The sequence below is a fragment of the Heliangelus exortis genome, chromosome 22, assembly GCF_036169615.1.
Source record: "Heliangelus exortis chromosome 22, bHelExo1.hap1, whole genome shotgun sequence".
Taxonomy (NCBI): Eukaryota; Metazoa; Chordata; class Aves; order Apodiformes; family Trochilidae; genus Heliangelus; species Heliangelus exortis.
The window spans coordinates 3,235,499-3,253,905 of record NC_092443.1 but is presented as its reverse complement, the minus strand read 5'-3'; the positions used below and the strand labels follow the sequence as shown (position 1 = coordinate 3,253,905).

General features: G+C 46.3%; 1 protein-coding gene across 1 annotated transcript; it reads left to right on the top strand.

Annotated features, from left to right (window-relative positions):
• The first annotated feature begins 764 nt into the window (after positions 1-764).
• On the top strand, positions 765-18,327 carry DOLPP1 (dolichyldiphosphatase 1). Its single transcript, XM_071766112.1, has 8 exons — positions 765-1,108; positions 8,781-8,881; positions 10,530-10,614; positions 10,856-10,955; positions 11,823-11,921; positions 13,215-13,343; positions 14,294-14,383; positions 15,466-18,327. Exons 1-8 carry the CDS (start codon positions 766-768, stop codon positions 15,500-15,502), a joined length of 984 nt encoding a protein of 327 aa, XP_071622213.1. The 5' UTR covers position 765; the 3' UTR covers positions 15,503-18,327.
• The last annotated feature ends 80 nt before the right edge of the window (positions 18,328-18,407 follow it).

Genomic DNA, 18,407 nt, shown 5'->3' with positions numbered 1-18,407 from the left:
TGATTTCAGTAGCTGGAGGTATTTAGGGAGGGAAAAAAAAAAAGGTATTACCTGGAGCAGGTGTTTCCTGGCCTCCAGAACACCATTTAAATTATGTGCAGAGAATCAGCAGCAGTTTCCTGGTCTCCCTTGAGACTCTGCAAGGACTTTATTTCAGGATTTATTTTCATGTGCACGTTCACACAGGAGCTGCTGCTCCTTTACAGAGCTGTGGAAAGAGATGTGGCTGTAAGAGTCTGTATTTTTCGTGTTATTTTTTTAAAAATGAAGGGGAAAAAAACCCAGACATCACAGTTTTAAGAGCGTTCAGCCCTTCATCATTCCTGTGGCAAGCAGAAATGTGACAGTAATATGAAAATATAACATAAAATGCTCCTGTTTGCGGTAAGATCCGTAATAACACAATTTATAAAATGAAAGGCTCCTTTTTTTAAAGCAAAACCAAACAACTTTTCACCCCGGGAGAGGGGCAAGGAGGGGATTTAGGGCCAGAGGTGGAGGAGGAGGCAGCCCCAGGCTCTCCCTCCCAGCAGAGCAGGAGCTCGTGGGGAGGGTGAGGGAGAGACCTCCCCTTGGCACTTCTTGGTCCGGTCCGGTCCGGTCCGGTCCGGTCCGGTCCGGTCCGAGCCCCTCAGCCCCCGGGGCCATTTTGCTGCCCGCTCGCCCCTTCCTCAGCCCCCCCCGGGCCACCGCCGCAGCTGATTGGCTGAGAGCCAGCAGTAATGGAAGATGGTGATTGGCTAATCTGCATCTCTCCTTCCGCCAATGAGAACGGGCTCTGGCGCCCGCCTTTCTTCCGATTGGCCGGCACGCTACCTGCGTCCTTCTCTTATTGGACAGCGCTGCCGGCAGCCTATTGGCTCCGCCGCTCCCCGGGCTGGATTTTTAATTGGGTGTCCCTGGGTTGGCCGGCGCCTCACCTGCCGCGCAGCGTCATTGGGCCGCGGCTTTCCGCTCCCCCGCCCATTGGTCGCGCCGCCCCTTAAGCGCGCTCCGATTGGCCGGGAGGGCCCGGCCCGGTATCCGGGTAAGATGGCCGCAGTCGGAGAGTGCTCGCTCCCCGCTCCGTGGCGGCCGCTCTCCCTCACTCACGTCGAATACCCCGCAGGTAACGCTCCGCTCCGCCTCCTCCCGGGATGCCGCCGCCGCCGCCTCTTCCTCCTCCTCCTCCGCGCCGCTTTCCCGGGCGGGTCCCTCCCTCCCTCGCTGCGCTGCGGGGCAGCCTCAGGGCCGTGCTGGCGGCTGCCAAATAGTGAGCCCGGGGCGGGCCCTGAGGCGCCTGCGCGCTGCGGGCGCTGCCGGATCGTGAGGCGCGGGAGGACTCGGCACTGCGCATGCGCCCTGGCGGCGAGCGGGGCTGCAGGGGCTGCCGAGCCCCGAGGGCTGAGGGGATTTGTCCCGGGGAGACCTTCCCTGCTCAGCCCCCGTCTCTCCCGCAGCTCCCCGCAACCCGGTGTCAGCTCCTGGAGGGAGGATAGGGCAGGGGGTCCCCTCCCTGCCCTGCTGAGGGGGTCGGGGTTGGCCCTGGGGTGGGAAATGCCCCGGGTCAGCACTTGGCTCGGGTGGGTTTAAGTCAAAAGAGCGCTGAGTACTTGGGGTTGGGTCCCCAAAAGTCCCCAAAGGTCCGGTGGCACCGAGTGCCAGCAGCCTGGCCCATCTTGGGGGGAATCCCTGACCCAGCAGTGTGCAAGGACAAGGGGGCTGTGGTCAGATTGCAGCTCTCTGTTTAAGCAGTCTCATTATCAGCTGTGGTCTTCAGGAGTTCCTCTTCAGGTGCTTCGTGAGGGTGAGGTGAAAAAAAAATGTTTTTTCTTAGCTGCTTGTTGTAATCAGAGCTGATGGGAAAAGCAGGATGTGAAGTGTCAGAGTGGTAGTATGGGAAAAATGCAAATTTGGTGTTCACACTGGTCTCGGTGTTGTTGGTTGTAGCAAGTCCCCTCTCTTGCCATGAAGTCTTGCTCTGTGTCTTGTTCCAACAGCTGCATTTTAGTTCCTGATGAAAGTTCCTCTCAGAAGTGTCATACCTAAAGCTTCCAAAATATTTGGGGGTCTTCTGGGTTGAAAATACTTATTTAGCCATAAGACTTGGAAAGTGATAGCACTGTAAGGATCTAGTGCAAGAAATACATTGTTTCTTGTGCCTTCCCTCCCCTGTATGGCTGTCTTGTGATTTTCTGTGATAATTTATGTGAAAGGTTGGCATTTCCTTTTCTGTCTGGCATTATCCTTCACTGTGTATGTTCTTCAGCCATCCCTCTTTTTTAATATATTCATCTGACAGTTTGGGGGAGATGAGACTAATTTTTCCAGTCCTGATAAATTATCTGTGTATCTTCTGTCCTTATCTGAACCTGTCTGTACATGTAGAGTATCCTGTGCACTTTTTCTTGGATTGGTTTGGGAAAGGAAGGTGGTTGAAACTGCAGCACCAGGGTGATCTCTCAGATCTTAAGGAATGTGACAGAATGTGGTTATTTTCTCTCTGCTCAGAGTGCTTCTCTGCAGGCAAACAGAGAAGATGATTGTGTGTGGAGAGGGTAAATCACCACCAAGAGCAGGGTTAGATATTGAAGGGATGAACACTGTGTTTGTCTTTGATAAACCTTGTAATTATGGAAGCCTATAAAGTGGAGACAAAGGACTGAAGCAACCAGAGGTGCAAAACTGTCTTTATTTTGGTCTGGCAAAATGAGCTGCAGTAAGATGGTAGGTCTGATACTTTTACTTGGATTTGGGGAAAGTGCTCTATCTTTATTTAGAAAGCTGTTTACATTCTGTAGAGCTAAAGTCCAGGTCCATAAGGCTGCTGGATAATGCATATTTATAAAATAGTGATGCTGGCAGCGTGCTCAGCACAACGGAGTCAATGGAGCCTTGTGCTGATAGAGATGGCTCAGAATGTGCAATAGATCCTGCTTTTACCCACATAAATTATTAAGCTGTCTTGGCAAGTCACCCAGTGCTGAGTGGCAAACATCTTTTGCTCTTGGCTGATCCCAGGGGCTGCTGGCCTGGAGTGCAGCACTGTTGCAATCTGCTCTTAAAATCTCACCTCCTTAAAGACTTCCCCTGGGGAGCTGCTGTCATCCCAGCTTTCAGCTGCCAAGAGTGATGGTCCCTCTTGCTGTCACCAGGTGAAATCACTGCTGGTTTCTGCCTGCCAGGTGAAACACACTGTTTGGCTTCTGCTGGTAACTCTGAAGGGGAGAGGTGTCTCCAGAAGGGTGCTCGTCCTCCCTGTCTTTATCTAATGTTCCCTTATCAGCAGTGATAGAGTAAAACACCAGACACCCATCCTTACTGCTCGTGTGGCTGCTCAGTGCTCCAGGGCTTTGTGTTGTGCCAACTTTGAGCAAGACCAAGTAGGGAACAGTGGATGAACTCTGTGGAAGTCAACTGCAAAGTGGTCTGAATAACAGAGTTATGGGAGACCTGGCTGAAAAATTACTGATAGTAAATGTCAAGATCAAGCACAGAGAGAAGAAACCAACAGTGACAGCATAACTCATCTGTAAAGCATGCAGCTGAAGAGGACAGTCTGTAAAAATAATATCATCCTGACAGTGCTTTCAGAAATGTTTGTTCCTGGTGCTTTTCATGCAGCTGTACTTTGGTGAGCCCAAGGAATGGTCTGGCATAGTGCTGAGCTGCTGGCAGGTAGGCAGGAATAATCCTTTTGCTGTGCATCTTTGCAGTAATGGGCTGGTGATTGCAGCAGGATTGTTAAGGCCTTTGATGGATATCTAAATGCTGTGCTCTGAGTGGCTCTAAATTGCTCTTTGAACCCATTTCCCTTTTGGATCTGGGGTGTTTCTGGCACTGAGCTTTGTGACTCAATGCAGTGGTTGTTTCTTTTCTGCTTTTAAGTCCCCTGCTCAGTAATTTCATCAAACACTATCTCATTTTCAGTGAGAGGTAACAAATGTTTGCTGTCTGCTTCTCCCTGGCATTCAGGATGACTGTGTCCTCTTGTTTTCCTTTTTCAGCTGGAATTTTGAGTTGCTCAGTATTTTCTGAGTGGCTGCAGTTTCGTGCTTGTTGGTTTTGTCCCCTTTCTGTTTGCCTCTTGTGAGTTTATTATCTCTTTTTAAGATGGTTACACCAGAATTGCATAATAAATTTTTACAGTGCTGTAACAATAACTTCTGTTTTGCTCTTAAAAATGTTCTTCTTGCCTGCTGCAGGGTTCTGGATGTCACTCTGAGGGTATTGGCTCACACAAAATCTGAGGGTTTTTTTTGTTTGGTAACAACTGAACTAAATCCTGTCATGTTGTGTGTATAATTAGGGTTGTTTTTTCCCTGTGTGCATTCCTTTGCATGGGATGACTTTGTGTTGTAGACTTAGAACTCATCTTCAGGGACTTCCTGTCTGTAGGGTGAGTTTCACCAGAGAAACATTGAGTTCCTGGTTTGTTGGGGGAGGTTTATTATTATTATATGGAGAAAAGAAATCAAAAAAGTACCTCTCTTCAGTGCAGCTGGGATTCTTCAGCCTCTGGGACCTTCTGGAACTCCTTACGTTGGACAGATTATTTAAGGAGAGAAAGCTGGTGTGCCAAATCCTTTCTCTGGGGAATGCCAGGGAATTTTCTTGTTTTCTCCCTGGTGAAGGGTGTTTGCTGCAGGCAGGGTTGGAGAGGCAAAGGTGCAGAATCAGCCCAGTAGTGAGAAGGTGCAGAGCAGAGGTGCTCACACTCTGCAGGTGCTTGGGCTCAGCATTTTTCTTTGCTATTCAGGATCAGCACCTCTTGCTCCTCTAGAAATGTTTGTTCTGATCACCCTTGCTGTGATTTCTGTTCAGGGTTGGTATCTGTTGGAAGCAGCAGATATCACCCTGTTGTTTGGCTTCTTTAATGCAGGGTTTTTCTGTTTAATTCTCCAGCAGGAGTTTGAGGTCTGACGTGCTCCTCTCATGCCATAATTTCAAGCCTCCTGAAGATATTTTTACTGCCCCACAGCTTGGATATGCAGAATTAGAGGCAATGACAGCCCATCAGGAATGTTTACTGGTGTAAATGCTTGTGCCACACACACACAAACACACACTGCATGTTGTCTGTGCAACTTGCACACCTCCCTTTAGTCAAGAACATTGGACCTGCAGCAGTGCCTCAGATGTTTGAGGAGGCAGTGGTGAAGCCAGATCTGGTGCTAGGATGTGGTTAGAGTGCTGCTGGTTCACATTTTTACATTATACACAGCCTAAGTGAGTGTGATCAAGCTTGGATATTTCCACTGAAAAGAATGCTGGGTAAAATGTTGAATTGGAGCAGAAGTAGATGCTGAATGAAGGCTGAAAAAAATCGCATGCTGCTGAGCTATATATAGTGCTCCACCTATTTATCTCTTGGGTGCCTAAAAATGAGGCAGTTGGGTTCTTTATTTTTTTTCTTCTCAGGCTCCAGAGGATGCCCAGAGAAGACTGGACTTTAAAGAAAGCAGAATTTAAAACAAAACAGACCTGGGCTATATATTAAATGGATTTCCTTTTTTTTTGTTTTTTTTTTTTTTTTTCCAGAGGGTTTGTCTCTGTTCCTACTGGTTGGAGGAATTGCTTTAAAATTCCCAAGTTTAGTGAAATGAAAAATTAATTTTTTAAGGTGGGGGAGGGAACCTGCTGGCTAGATCTGTCTGGACTTCAAACTGTCAGCTCTCCTGCAAGTCCCACATTCCTGGGAGTAAATCTCTGAGCCACAGCAGTGCCAGAAGGAATCAGGCTCTGAGGCCCCAGGAGTGCTGTGCAGTGATCAGTGCTGCCCTTTCTCTCCCAGCATCTTCCCTGGGGATTCCCAGTCATTTCCGAGCTGGTTTATTGAGTGCAGCTCTGCCTTGAGCTGTTCCTCCTGTACATTTCTGATGGCATTAGTGAGTTCCTGGGGTGCAGGGTGAGTGCTGCCTTCAATCAGTGCCCAGCTATTTATTTGCCTCCTGCCCAGGGCAGTCTGGTTGCAGCTTGTGATTCTGCTTGGTTGCTGTTAGCTGGAGTGATGTGAAATATTATTAATGCCTTTTCTGTTCCCTTTTAAATGGGCTGTTTGAAATATCTGGGGAGCTGTTGTTTTAAGGCTGTCTCAATTAATTAAAAGGCTTGGGACCTCTGCCTGCAGGCAGCATCTGGGGGTGATGGTTTCTGGTTCTCCACCTCAGTTTCAGCTGTGGGTTGTGTGCTGGTGAAGTAGTTTGATTTATTTGGTTTGTTACTGTGTATCATAAAGGAGGATCCTGAATATGGTACTCCTGATGCTATATAAACCAAAATACTTCCTTAAATGTTCTTCCACCATCTACACAAGAAATAGAACCCACTTGAGAGGATTATTAATCTGCATTCTGGACAAAAGTAGGGCTTTTGGTCTTGAAGTGCTCTCTACCATGGATTAAGAGAGTGAATGATCTGAAACATGGTGATTTCCTGATGGTCAGCTATCTTCAGCTGCTAACACTAAACTGAGACTGTTGGAAAGGCTTTCAGAGGAGTTTTGGTTGTCTGGTGGTTGTCTCAGGAACTCCCTCATCACTGAAGATAGACTTCATTTAGTTGGGAATTTGTGACTGATGTAAAACCATCAGGGGCTCCATTCACTATTGCCAGGTAACCCATCCTTGTCACTTCATCCATGTGGCATTGCCATCATGCATTGCTGCCCTGCTTTGGGGGTGTTTGGAACCCCCAAAGGAAGGAAAGTGCAAGGAAAAGTATCACATTCAAAGTCTTCAAACACTTTAAGTACAAAAGAGAACCTCTCTGCAGTCAAACCCAATGCTCTTGGGGATTTTGTCCTCCAATTCCTTGGAATTTCACTGGTTGCAAGTGATCCATGCTGATGATGTTGCTGGTTTCCAAATCTAACCCAGAGTCTGGAATTCAGGGGGGATGTGTGCACAGTACCTGATGTAACCACACCTCTGGCAATAGCATTAGGAGGGTGAACTTTTTACTTTTTAGCAGTGCAATAAATTTCTTTTTTCTTTTTTTTTTTTTTTTTTTTAAAGGTCAGCTCCAGCATTCGAGTTTGAGGTTCAAGTCCATTTTGCCAAGTGCTGCTTTAAAATGTGTGGGCTGGGGAGACTCAGTATCTTGCAGTGGAATTGATCTAGGAATGAGTCCAATGCTCAGCCTTGCAGAGGCATCCTGTTTCCTTCTGAGAGGAAGGATAAATTCATGTGGGGGCTGATCCTCTTGTGTTCAGTGGTGAGGTGAAGATTTAGTTTCTGAGAACCAATACAGGTAGTGCTGTGTCTCTTAAGTTACTCCCTTGGTTCATACAGTGGTTTTTATAGCACCTGCTGTCTTTAAAGGTTTTTCTGGTAGATAGTTCTTACTCTCCTGATATGAATTGCTGAGCTTGGAGGGAAATGGAGGAAAATTACTGGGTTTTTTGTTGGTTTTTTTTTTTTTGTTTCCTTGGAATTTATGTCTTCTCTTCCAATGCTTTTGTATAACAAGAGAAAAATCAGATAAAAAAATGCATAGCTGCTCTTTGCTGCTGTGTGTCTGTGATAAAAGTTTGAGGTACCTTATGGGATTTCATGAGGTGCCATTGCTGCTCCCCAGTTCTCCCAGTGGGATAACTAGACTGGTAGCTCCTTGGGATGGAGGCCCCAAGTCCCTTCTGTGTGACACCAGGGGGCTGCTGGTTCAACAGCAGAGTCTCCTTTTTCCCTTTCACCTCCTGCTATGGTTTGCTGTTTATTTCCTCTCCACTTTGCTAATGGTTGTGTTCATGCAGACACATGGTGAGACAGATCAGGGAGCTGATCCAGCTGAAAACTAACCCATTATAGTGAGGGAGTGGGAAAGGATTTGTTTGGGGAGTGTTTGCTGGGATTTGCTGGCACAAGGAGGTGATATGAATGATGGGGAGGGAAAGATGCTGCTTCTTTTCATAGAATCATAGAATGGGCTGGGTTGGAAGGGACCTCAGAGCTCATCAAGTCCAACCCTTGATCCACTCCCCCCGTGGTTCCCAGCCCATGGCACTGAGTGCCACATCCAGGCTCTTTTGAAATATCTCCAGGGATGGAGAATCCACCCCTTCCCTGGGCAGCCCATTCCAATGGCTGATCACCCTCTCCAGAAAGAAATTCTTTCTAATGTCCAACCTAAACCTCCCCTGGCACAACTTGAGACCTCTTGTGCCCTCTTGTCTTGCTGAGAGTTGCCTGGGAAAAGAGCCCAACCCCCCCCTGGCTCCAACCTCCTTTCAGGGAGTCGGAGAGAGTGATGAGGTCTCCCCTGAGCCTCCTCTTCTCCAGCCTCAACACCCCCAGCTCCCTCAGCCTCTCCTCATAGGATCTGTGCTGGATCCCTTCCCCAGCCCAGTTGCCTCCTTTGGACCTGCTCCAGCACCTCAATCTCCTTCCTGAGCTGAGGGGCCCAGAACTGGACACAGGACTCAAGCTGTGGCCTCCCCAGGGCTGAGCACAGGGGCAGAATCCCTTCCCTGGACCTGCTGGCCACGCTGTTCCAGCAGCCTGTGTTTATGTTGGATTAAAGTGACTGTGGGCTCACACCCCCATGGTCGTTGTTGCAAATGGGCTGGCAGTCATCTCTGCTGAATGATCCACACTCCTCTCATCCCTGCTTTCAGCCTGCATGGAGGCACTGCTGGCTCTCATGCCTGAGCTCCCCTCTGGCTGAAGCATCTCCGAGATGGAGATTTGCTGCAGTGATGACTTTGCCTCTGCTCTCAGCATTTCAGGGCAGCAGCTGACCCACACTCTGGTGGCAGGCCTGTGAAGTTCAAACTGATTTGTTTCTCTTGTTTGTTTCCCTAGGTGATTTCTCGGGTCAGCTTTTAGCTTATTTGAGTCTTGGTCCAATATTCATTATTGTTGGCTTTGTAACACTCATCATATTCAAGAGAGAGCTTCACACGGTGAGTCCTGCTTTCCCCTCCCAGCTTCTCCTTATGGCATGAGTGTTTTCCTTTGTCACCTGGTGCTCCTGTATTCACACTTCTTTTTCTCTCTTTCAAGAGCACTCTTAGGTAAGGTGATGTTCCTGTCAAAGAACAGCAGGAGACACTTATCACCTGTACCAGGTTAAAAGACTGCTTAACCTTTGCTGACTTTTCTGTTACTCTCTGGTATGTTTTGGGCATTATCTGTCCAAAAACATTAAGGGAGATGTCTGAGGAATTAAAGAATGCTGTTGCAGAGTGGGAACACTCCTAGGATCCAGTAGGATCATAGTAGGTTCCTGCAAGGTGGCCAGCTTCTGTAGGAGATGGTGTCTGTAACTCAGTAGGATGTGCTTTCTTTGAACTACTGAGGCAGAAAAGGGGATACAAAAAAAACCCCTACAGATTCCCAAGGGAGTGGATCTGTCTATAAGGGCTGCTTCCCAGCTGTGAATCAAATACCAGGGACAGAAGAGACTTGGTTTTGTCCAAATGACCAACAAGGGCTTTTTTTTTTTTTTTTTTTTTTTTTTTTTTTTTTTTTGTAATACATAATGCTTTCTGTCTGCTCTGACAGGTAGGTGGGAGTCAGTGGCATGGATAAATGCCCTTTAGAAGGTATAAACCTCTTGTAACATTAAGGTTCAATAAACAGATAAAACAGTGGCCAGTGAAAGGATTTTGGCAGCAGATTTCTAATACAGGGCCATGGGAACCAGTGGCTCAAGAGACCAGGGAATGGGATTTAGAGGTTACCAAGCCCAGGCTAGCTAGGGAGGGCAGCTGCTAAGTTTTGGCAACCCAAAATTTGCTTGTTGAGCCAAACCAGAGAATAAGCTTGAGTAACTATTGCACAGATGTGTAGGTTTTGGAATACAGGAGCTTGTTAGATGTTGGTAAAGAGTGTGGGAAGTCACCACAGAGCTGGAGAGAGACAGCAGCTGACTTGCAGCAGCCTGACCCATAGCTGGGGACATGAAGTGAAAAATTGGTCCATCTGGAATGGGACTGAGTGTTAAGGAGGCAGAGTGTCCTCACCAGCTGGGAATTTTGGTCACAGCAGCAGCACTAAGTTAGGGGGGGATATGGACTGTTGAGTTAAAGAGCAAAAATAAATGCTACCATGCTCAGTTCAGAATTGTGATTTTATTTGAGGTTGGAGGAAACGACTTCAAGATGAAAATGTTCACTAGGGAAAAGCCAGAAAGCCTAAGAAATCCCCCTTTTTTAAAGCTATTTACCCAAATAACAGTGTGTGCACTCCCCCTGTTGGTCGTCGGTGAATGACAATCCCTTAAAAGCTGCCCTGCTAAAAAAATGTCACTTTCTACCCTTGCTGCTGGAAGTATGCTAACAGAATTGCTATAATCTCATTTTTGTCATGAATCATCTGCTGAAAAGCTGCATGTACACGATGTGTTGCCAAATACACAAAATGGGCTGGAAAAAAAAAAATGCTTTTCTGCCTCAGGTAGAGAATTTTCAAGCCGTTTGTGTTAACTCTAGTAGTCTAAAAAGAAAAAAAAAATTAGAAACATATCTTTTGGTGTTTTGTCAACAGAGAGAGTGTGGTAAGTAGTTGGATCTTTTAGACAGGCTGATGTGGGTTGTTTTGTCTCCACAGATCTCTTTCTTGGGAGGGTTGGTGTTCAACGAGGGAGTGAACTGGTTAATAAAAAATGTAATCCGGGAGCCTCGGCCCTGCGAAGGTATGGAGTGGCCTTTGGGGGTGGGTGAGTTTTAAGTGGAATGTTCACTGGGGAGGGGGTCAGAGGGGGTTTTCCCCTTTGCCTTTGGATGTTTGGGTGTGAGAAGGCTGTCAGAGTCATCTGAGCAGAGAGGTGTCCTCTGAGCTCACCTGCACAGACTCCAGCAGAGCAGTCTGGCTCTGTCTGGAGCTGCTGCCTGCAGAGTGGACCCTGACCATGCTCTTTCTTCTTCTCTTCCCAGAAGCCCATTCAACAGTGACCACAAAATATGGGATGCCGTCCAGCCACTCCCAATTCATGTGGTTTTTCTCTGTCTATTCCTTTCTGTTCCTTTATTTAAGGTAAAAAAACCAAAAATCCCTGTCAGGTTTGGGCTGTTAATGTGTTGAAACACCTGGAATAGATGGCTCCCTTCTGTGTGCCACTTCTCTGGTGTAACAGAATTATATCTGGAGGACTACACAGTTTGCTGTGGTTAGGGTGGATGAAGCCATGTGTATCTTGATCTGAATGTAGGACTGTAGGCACCATTTCTAAAACCAGAAGGGGATGGGTAGGACTCCTGCACCTGTCTGGGTTCAGGTCTCTTGATTTGCATTTTCTAAGCCGTGATGATCCATCAGCATGAGGGAAGAGGGGAGGGGAAGAGGGAGGAGGGAAAAAAGAGCTGCTTTCTCATGTGTCTCCTCAGTTTTGTCAGTGGGGTGTCTGCAGTCTTTTAGGGTAGTATCTGCTGCCCACTTGCATGACCTTTTAGTTCACCTCCCTTACCCAGGACTGGGTTTACATGCTCTGCTGTGCTTTTCCCCAGCTTCTCGCCGGGGCATGGCTCTGTCTCGTGGCTCCACGTGTGGAGGAGGACAAAACTCAGAGTTCCTCCCACCTTTGTGGCTGATGGAGGGACTCTGATGTCTTGGCTCCCTGTTGCATATGCTCAGCATGTGCCTCTCACATCAGATGCAGTAATTGTCAGCATTCTGCCTTCCATCCCAGCAACCCCTGGTAACCATAGGAGAGAGAGAGAGAGAGAGGAGCGTGGCTTTCTGGCTTCTTTTTAACCCCTGCCAGCGGGACAGATTGCTGCTGGGATGGTACTGAGCTGCCCAAACCCCACTGGAGTAGAGCTTTTCTAGGGTTTCAGAGGTAGTGAGGAGGTCAGGATGGCTCAGCTCCCTGCTGCTGTGCTAATGGCTCTCCATCTCTTTCAGAATGCACCAAACAAACAATGCGAGGTTTCTGGATTTACTATGGCGACATGTGCTGTCCATCTGCCTCGTCACAGTGGCTTTGCTAGTCTCATATAGTAGGTATGGAGCAACTGTTTGTCTTTCTGCTCTCATACAGGCCTTTAGCAGCCAGCAGCCCTCTCATCCCTTACCCTGCTCTTCTGATCTGACTCTCAACGACTGCCCTGTACCACTCGGAGCTTCGTGGAAGCTGCTGTGTTGCCCTGAGACCCTGCCAAGAAGCAAAGGTGCTTCACCTGGGGGGCTTCGTGGAAGCCTTTATAAAACCCAAGATGAGCTGAGCTGCTACCAGCTCCCTGCCAGCCCCATTGCCATGCTCCAGCCTCACTGCCTCCCCCTCTTTCCAGCACTAATCATGGAAGCATTGCACCATGCCTTGGCACAGCAGCATCTGCAGCACAGGGATTGCTCCAGTTGACCAGTCTGATTGTTTTGCTTGAGCTTTAGTTGATAGAAACATTTACAGCTGTTTGAATTGCAAGGCTTAGTTGCATTAAGATGAATAATGAAACTTTGATAATAAGATTTATTTTTTTTTTCGCCCTGTAGTAGCTTAAACCCAACAATAATAAAAAACATACACACAAGCATACAAAATGAGCTCTAGCTATGGGAAACCAGACAAATCCAGGCTAGAAAGAAGGCTGTGTTTTCCACAGGAAGGTAATTACCTGTTGACACAGTTGACTGTACACCAGAGCTGCTTATTACTGGTTATTTTCAAAATTTTGACAGGACAATTTTGTAGGAGATGTGGTCTAATTCGAAGAAAAATTAATTTGAGGAAATCCAGTGGCCTGTGCTAGGCAGAGGGTCAGATAAGATGATCTTAATGGCTTTGTGATACATGGGTGAAGATGATTTGGAATGTGACTCCTGTAGCTTGTGTGCACAGTTTAACAGCCCATTAGTACAGCTTTCTGAATGGCTGCAGTCACAGTGAGCATGCTGTGCAAGTGCAGCCTTCATGCTGTCACATTTCAGTGGCAAAATCCTAATAAAAATGCTGTGTTCTTAAAAGAAAAAACCTGTTTTAGTGATTTGGAAGGGACTTGTCCTGTGCCTAAGTTTCTTGTGGGAATCCCCAGTAATAGTTCCTCAGCTAAAGGCAGATCAGCAGTGGAGGGTTATTGAGTTAAGCTCAGTAAGATGAAATTGCTATGGCAAGGAAGTCTGTTTTTCCTATTTTTTCCCCCCCATTCTTTTTGCCAGCTGTTTAATGAAAAAGTCAGATATCCACCTGTACAATCTGGAAAACTTCCTTACATCTGAGGGTCCAGTGAAGCATCAGCTGTTGATTCAGGCATCCTCTTGTTTTAAAGCCTGTCTGGTGACTCTTCTCTTCCACTGCAGGGTTTATTTGCTTTACCACACCTGGAGCCAAGTCTTATATGGAGGTGTGGCAGGCAGCATTATGGCCATAGCCTGGTTTGCCTTCACACAAGAGATCCTAACTCCTCTCTTCCCAAGGATAGCTGCATGGTAAGTCTCTCTCCAGTGGAGGTTTTATTCCTGCAAGTCTTCATTCTGTGGGCTTGCTCATTAAATGAGTCCCTTGCAATGAGCTTGGTAACACAGGTGTGGGAGAATTACCTGGCAAAAGAAAATCTTCCTAATTGCTGTAAAAACTGGGCCATGCATCTGAGGCACAACAAATGTAAAGATAATTCAGTCTCTAAAGTTGCAGTTGTAGCTGTGTGAGATGGTAAATCATCTGCTCAAGCTTTGGTGGGCTGCCAGTTACAGATGTTAGAAATGAGAATTCCTGGGTTCTGCTCCAGTTTGGCATTCTGACTGGTGTGTAACCAATTCCTTGTGTTTTCTTGTTAATGCATCCACCAAGGATCAGGTATCCTCACCTGATAGGGGTGGGGGAGAGAGAGAGAAGTTTCAGCTGCTGTTGCATATGTAAAGCCCTCCTGAAGTTGTGAGGTGTGGCAGAAGCTTTCCAAGCTGAACAGATCTTTCCTAATGAATCTCTGATGACCTGGTGAAACTGCAGAGCCCGTTAAATGGGTTTAGTCTGGAAACATTGTATAAGGATAGAAAAAAAAATAAAACAAATGCACAGATGGGGGCTTTTTGGTACTGAAGTTAAAAAGGATCTCCTTTCCCAGATGAAAGGGTAATAGAATAGTGATTTTAACTCTGGAGCAGTTTTTGTGCTATTTTTTTTTGTTACTGAAGTTAAAAAGGATCTCGTTTCCTAGATGAAAGGGTAGTAGAATAGTGATTTTAACTCTGGAGCAGTTTTTGTGCTATTTTTTTTTGTTACTTAAGTTAAAAAGGATCTCCTTTTCTAGATGAAAGGGTAACAGAATAGTGATTTTAACTCTGGAGCAGTTTTTGTGCCATTTTTTTATTTTGATCAAAATTATTGTGCAGAAGAAGTCTAATTATTTTTCCCTTTCCACTCTCTTGTCCATTTCCAGGCCGATTTCAGAGTTCTTTTTAATCAGAGACACCAGTCTCATTCCTAACATCCTGTGGTTTGAATACACAGTCACCAGAGCAGAGGCAAGGTAAGTTTTACTGGGGGGAGGAGGAGCTGGAGCTGGTTTGACCTGTCAGGTGGTGCAGCAATTAATTTATTTTTGAATGTGTAGATAGCAGCTGTGGGTAGAACAGTGCAGAGGAAAGCAATACCAAGTTGTGGGCATCCTGGGGTGCATTAGAAAGGGTGTGGTTAGTAGGTCAAGAGAGGTTCTCCTCCCCCTCTATTCTGCATTGGTGAGGCCGCACCTGGAGTATTGTGTCCAGTTCTGGGCCCCTCAGTTCAAGAAGGACAGGGAAGTGCTTGAAAGAGTCCAGTGCAGAGCTACTGAGATGATTAAGGGAGTGGAACATCTCCCTTATGAGGAAAGGCTGAGGGAGCTGGGTCTCTTTAGTTTGGAGAAAAGGAGACTGAGGGGTGACCTCATCAATGTTTTCATCCCTTACGGGGTGAGTGTCAGGGAGATGGAGTTAGGCTTTTCTCAGTGGTGACCAGTGATAGGACAAGGGGTAATGGGTGTAAATTGGAGCATAGGAGGTTCAAGTTGAATATCAGAAAAATTTTTTTACTGTAAGGGTGACAGAGCCCTGGAACAGGCTGCCCAGGGGGGTTGTGGAGTCTCCTTCACTGGAGACATTCAAAACCCCCCTGGACACGTTCCTAGGGGATGTACTCTAGGGGGCCCTGCTCTGGCAGGGGGGGTTGGACTAGATGATCTTTCGAGGTCCCTTCCAACCTCTAGGATTCTATGATTTTATGATATTGGTTGGGGGAAGATGAGTCTGTTGGGGGATCTTTGGGATTCAAGAATGTTTCATTTAAAGAGCACCTCAGCTTGCTGGCTCCTGTTCTTGGCAAACATTTCTGGTGTTGCACCCACCCGTGCTCACTTCAGACGGGGTGGATCTCCCTGTGGAGCGTGGTGGGGGCAGCTTTATCCTCGTGTGGAGCTGAGCAGAGCTTTCCTGCTTTTTTTTTTTTTTTTTTTTTTTTTTTTTTTTTTCTCTCACTGCTTTCCTCTGCTTTTTTGCTCAGTGTTTTATCACAAAACCCTGCAGTGGGCCTGGGGGGATCCCCTCTCTGACTCTGCCTTCTCTCTTCCCCTTGCAGAAACAGACAGCGCAAGCTGGGCACGAAGCTCCAGTGACGTGGGCAGCGTGGGGACCAGGGTGCAGGTTTTACCAGAGACAGACAAGAGCAGCCAGAGAGACCTGGGAGCAGCAAGGAGCTTTTTAACAGACGGACCAAAGGAACAGGCAGGGACCATACCCAAAACCTGAAAGCCTTTGCTCTGCTTTAGCAGCTAGCTGGATGCTCCCTGATGCATGTGGGACCGTGCAGGAGTAGAAACTCATTTTCAACACAGATGCACATTGCTGGTTGGAATGTACCATCATGTCTACGTCAGGGGAGGGGGGAGAAAATGCCTGGTGTCATGTTTGGGGGAGGGGAAAAAACCAAAAACGAATCCTTTCTGTGACTTTTTTTTTTTTTTTTTTTTTTCAGCATGAAATATACACACTATTTATTTATTTTTTTAAACGGAACTATTGTTTCTGGGGTGGGTGAGGCATTGATTGTGTGTTTTTGTTTTTGCTTTTTGTTTGGGTTTTACTTTTTGGAAGAAGATGACAAAACTGATCTGGAGTTGGTGATGCCTAATTAGGGCTTTTCATTTTTAAAAACTTAGGAGGGAGGAGGGGAACTAGGATGGGGTGACCTAGGCAGATGGGACAGGAAGGCTTCCTTTCCTTTCTGCAACCAGTTTGGGAGATAAAATCCATTCCAGCTGCACTTTGTACAGATGGAAAGAAAGACTAAAGTTCTGATTTTTAACACTAGTGATGGTTCTGCAGGGAAACCTGCGTGGATACCATTAAGGGGAGTGTGTGTGTAAAACAAAGGAAAAACTGAAATATATTGACTTATTTTTTTTTTCCACTGCTCCTGTTGTGTAATTAGCAAGACTGTCTTTCTCAATCTCTTCTAGGTGGCAAGATTATCACACATCTCACATTTATTCCATCTCTTCCTTTATACTTTTGTTACCTCAGGGTTGCTGTGATCTGTACAGCTTTTGTTGTACTCAGAGTGCTGCTGCTGGCACTGGAAAGCCCATGGTTATTAGTGCTGTGCTCCAGTAAGAGGCAGCCTGAAGCCTTACAAAATTCAGTTGCTAGTTTGTCTTAAGCACTGGATTTAACTTTTTTTTTTTTTTTTCTGTTAAAAACTTCAGTGAGGGATTTTTAAGAATGAACACAGTGACAACCACAAATGAGTAGCAAGGTGATTGATGGATAATTAGCCCAGCTGCTGTGTGAATTGTTTCTCAGAGTCCTGTTAGAATCCAACCATCAGCTCAGATAGTGGAGGCTCCTACCAGTTGTGACAGTGGCTTGGTGGGGGTTCTGCAGTTGTAAACTTGCATGCTGAACTCCTACAAGCAAGTTTTGCTTTCCATCACCCTTCTTCCATTCTGGTTCTTCGTGTGGCCACTCAGCTCTCTGGATGCTGTGTCTCTGGGGGTTGTGCCTGCCATCTGTGTGCTGGTGATGCCTACAACTTCTGTCACCCATGAGTTGAACCTGGCAAGGGCTATCCTCAAAGTGCTTCAGGGCTGTGCATGGACACTTTTTCTGTATTTCTAGTCTATAATGCAGCAGTTCAAGTGTAACTCCAGAGAAGTATTTATTCAAAGCACAACTGACTTGAACTTTCACAGATAAAAGGACAGCTTCTCAACTGGCTCAAAGGTGATCGCTGTGCCTTCGATGCAGTCATGTGAGCAGAGGTAAAAATGACTGTCACATCTCAGTCTTGCTGCCTGTTTTACTATCTCCACTTCAGTCAGACTCCTGCATTACAAAGCTGCTTCAAGTGAGATGTGTTTCTGTTCATCTTGATTCTGATTGTTTTTATTTTTTATTTTTTTTTTTAATTACTTTTTAAGTTTTCATCCGTGCCTGTCGCCATAGGAGTTTGTGTGTTTGTATGGAGCTGGAGCTGCTGTTGGAGATCAGGAATGAACCCTGTTTAAACTTCTGTGTTTAGGTAGCTATGGGTAGTAAGCTGTTTTCAGTTGTTAGAGCAAATATATACATTTTTAAAGAGTTACTTAGTATTTAGCATACCGTGAACAATCCTGTTAACATCTGAAGGACCTGAGCACTGGATCTGCTTTGAATGTGCATCAGAATAAAGAGGCATCTCACAGCTTTCACAAAGACATTTGATCTTGGAACAGCTCCATTAAAATGAGACAGGACATCAGATAGGCCACATGCTGTGGTGGTGCTGTATGTTGTGGGTTGAAAGCTGATCACTAATGTCTCTCAAATGCATGTCTTTGCTCCTTATATCTCTTGTAAGTTAACTTATAAAGCCAGAGGGGAGATGACAACTCTCTTCCCCGAGGCTGAAAGAGTGGATTGTTTCAAGAGTGGCTTAGCCCTTCCCTAGCCTCTCTGAAGCTGCTGTGAAAACTGTGGAAGCACCTCTTGAGAAGTAGAGCAGAGGGAAGAGGTTTCATCTCCTGGTGGAGAGCAGTGTAGTGGATAAAGCTGTTCCACTTCAAACCCAAGCTTCCTACAGTAATTCTTGGGAGTAAGGGAAAGGAAGAAGAGCTCTTGTAAGACACTGTAATAAACTCTCCCCTGTTCTCTGTGAGTTGTTTGTAATCTGCATCTTCTGCCTACTTTTGCTGTACCCTCCCAGAAATCTTTGCAATACTTGATATAGTAGAAATCCCTTAGTGATCCCATGGATTTTCTTAACTTAATGGTGCTGTGCCAGACAAAGATTTGAGGTTTGCCTTATTATCCTACACCTGTATGAAGTCTCCTGCCACTAGTTTTCTGAAATGGAATGTTTTCTTTGGAATATGTGGCTTTGCAAGCAGATGCTTTCTCTTCCTCCCCTGTACTCAAGGGGGCTGGATGGAGATTCTAAGACAATAAAAGGAAGGTGACAGAATTCTGTGCTTCACTGTTCTTGCTGTCCCCACACAAACATCCTCCCATAAGGGTAGTTATGGAACTTCTGCAATATCTGAG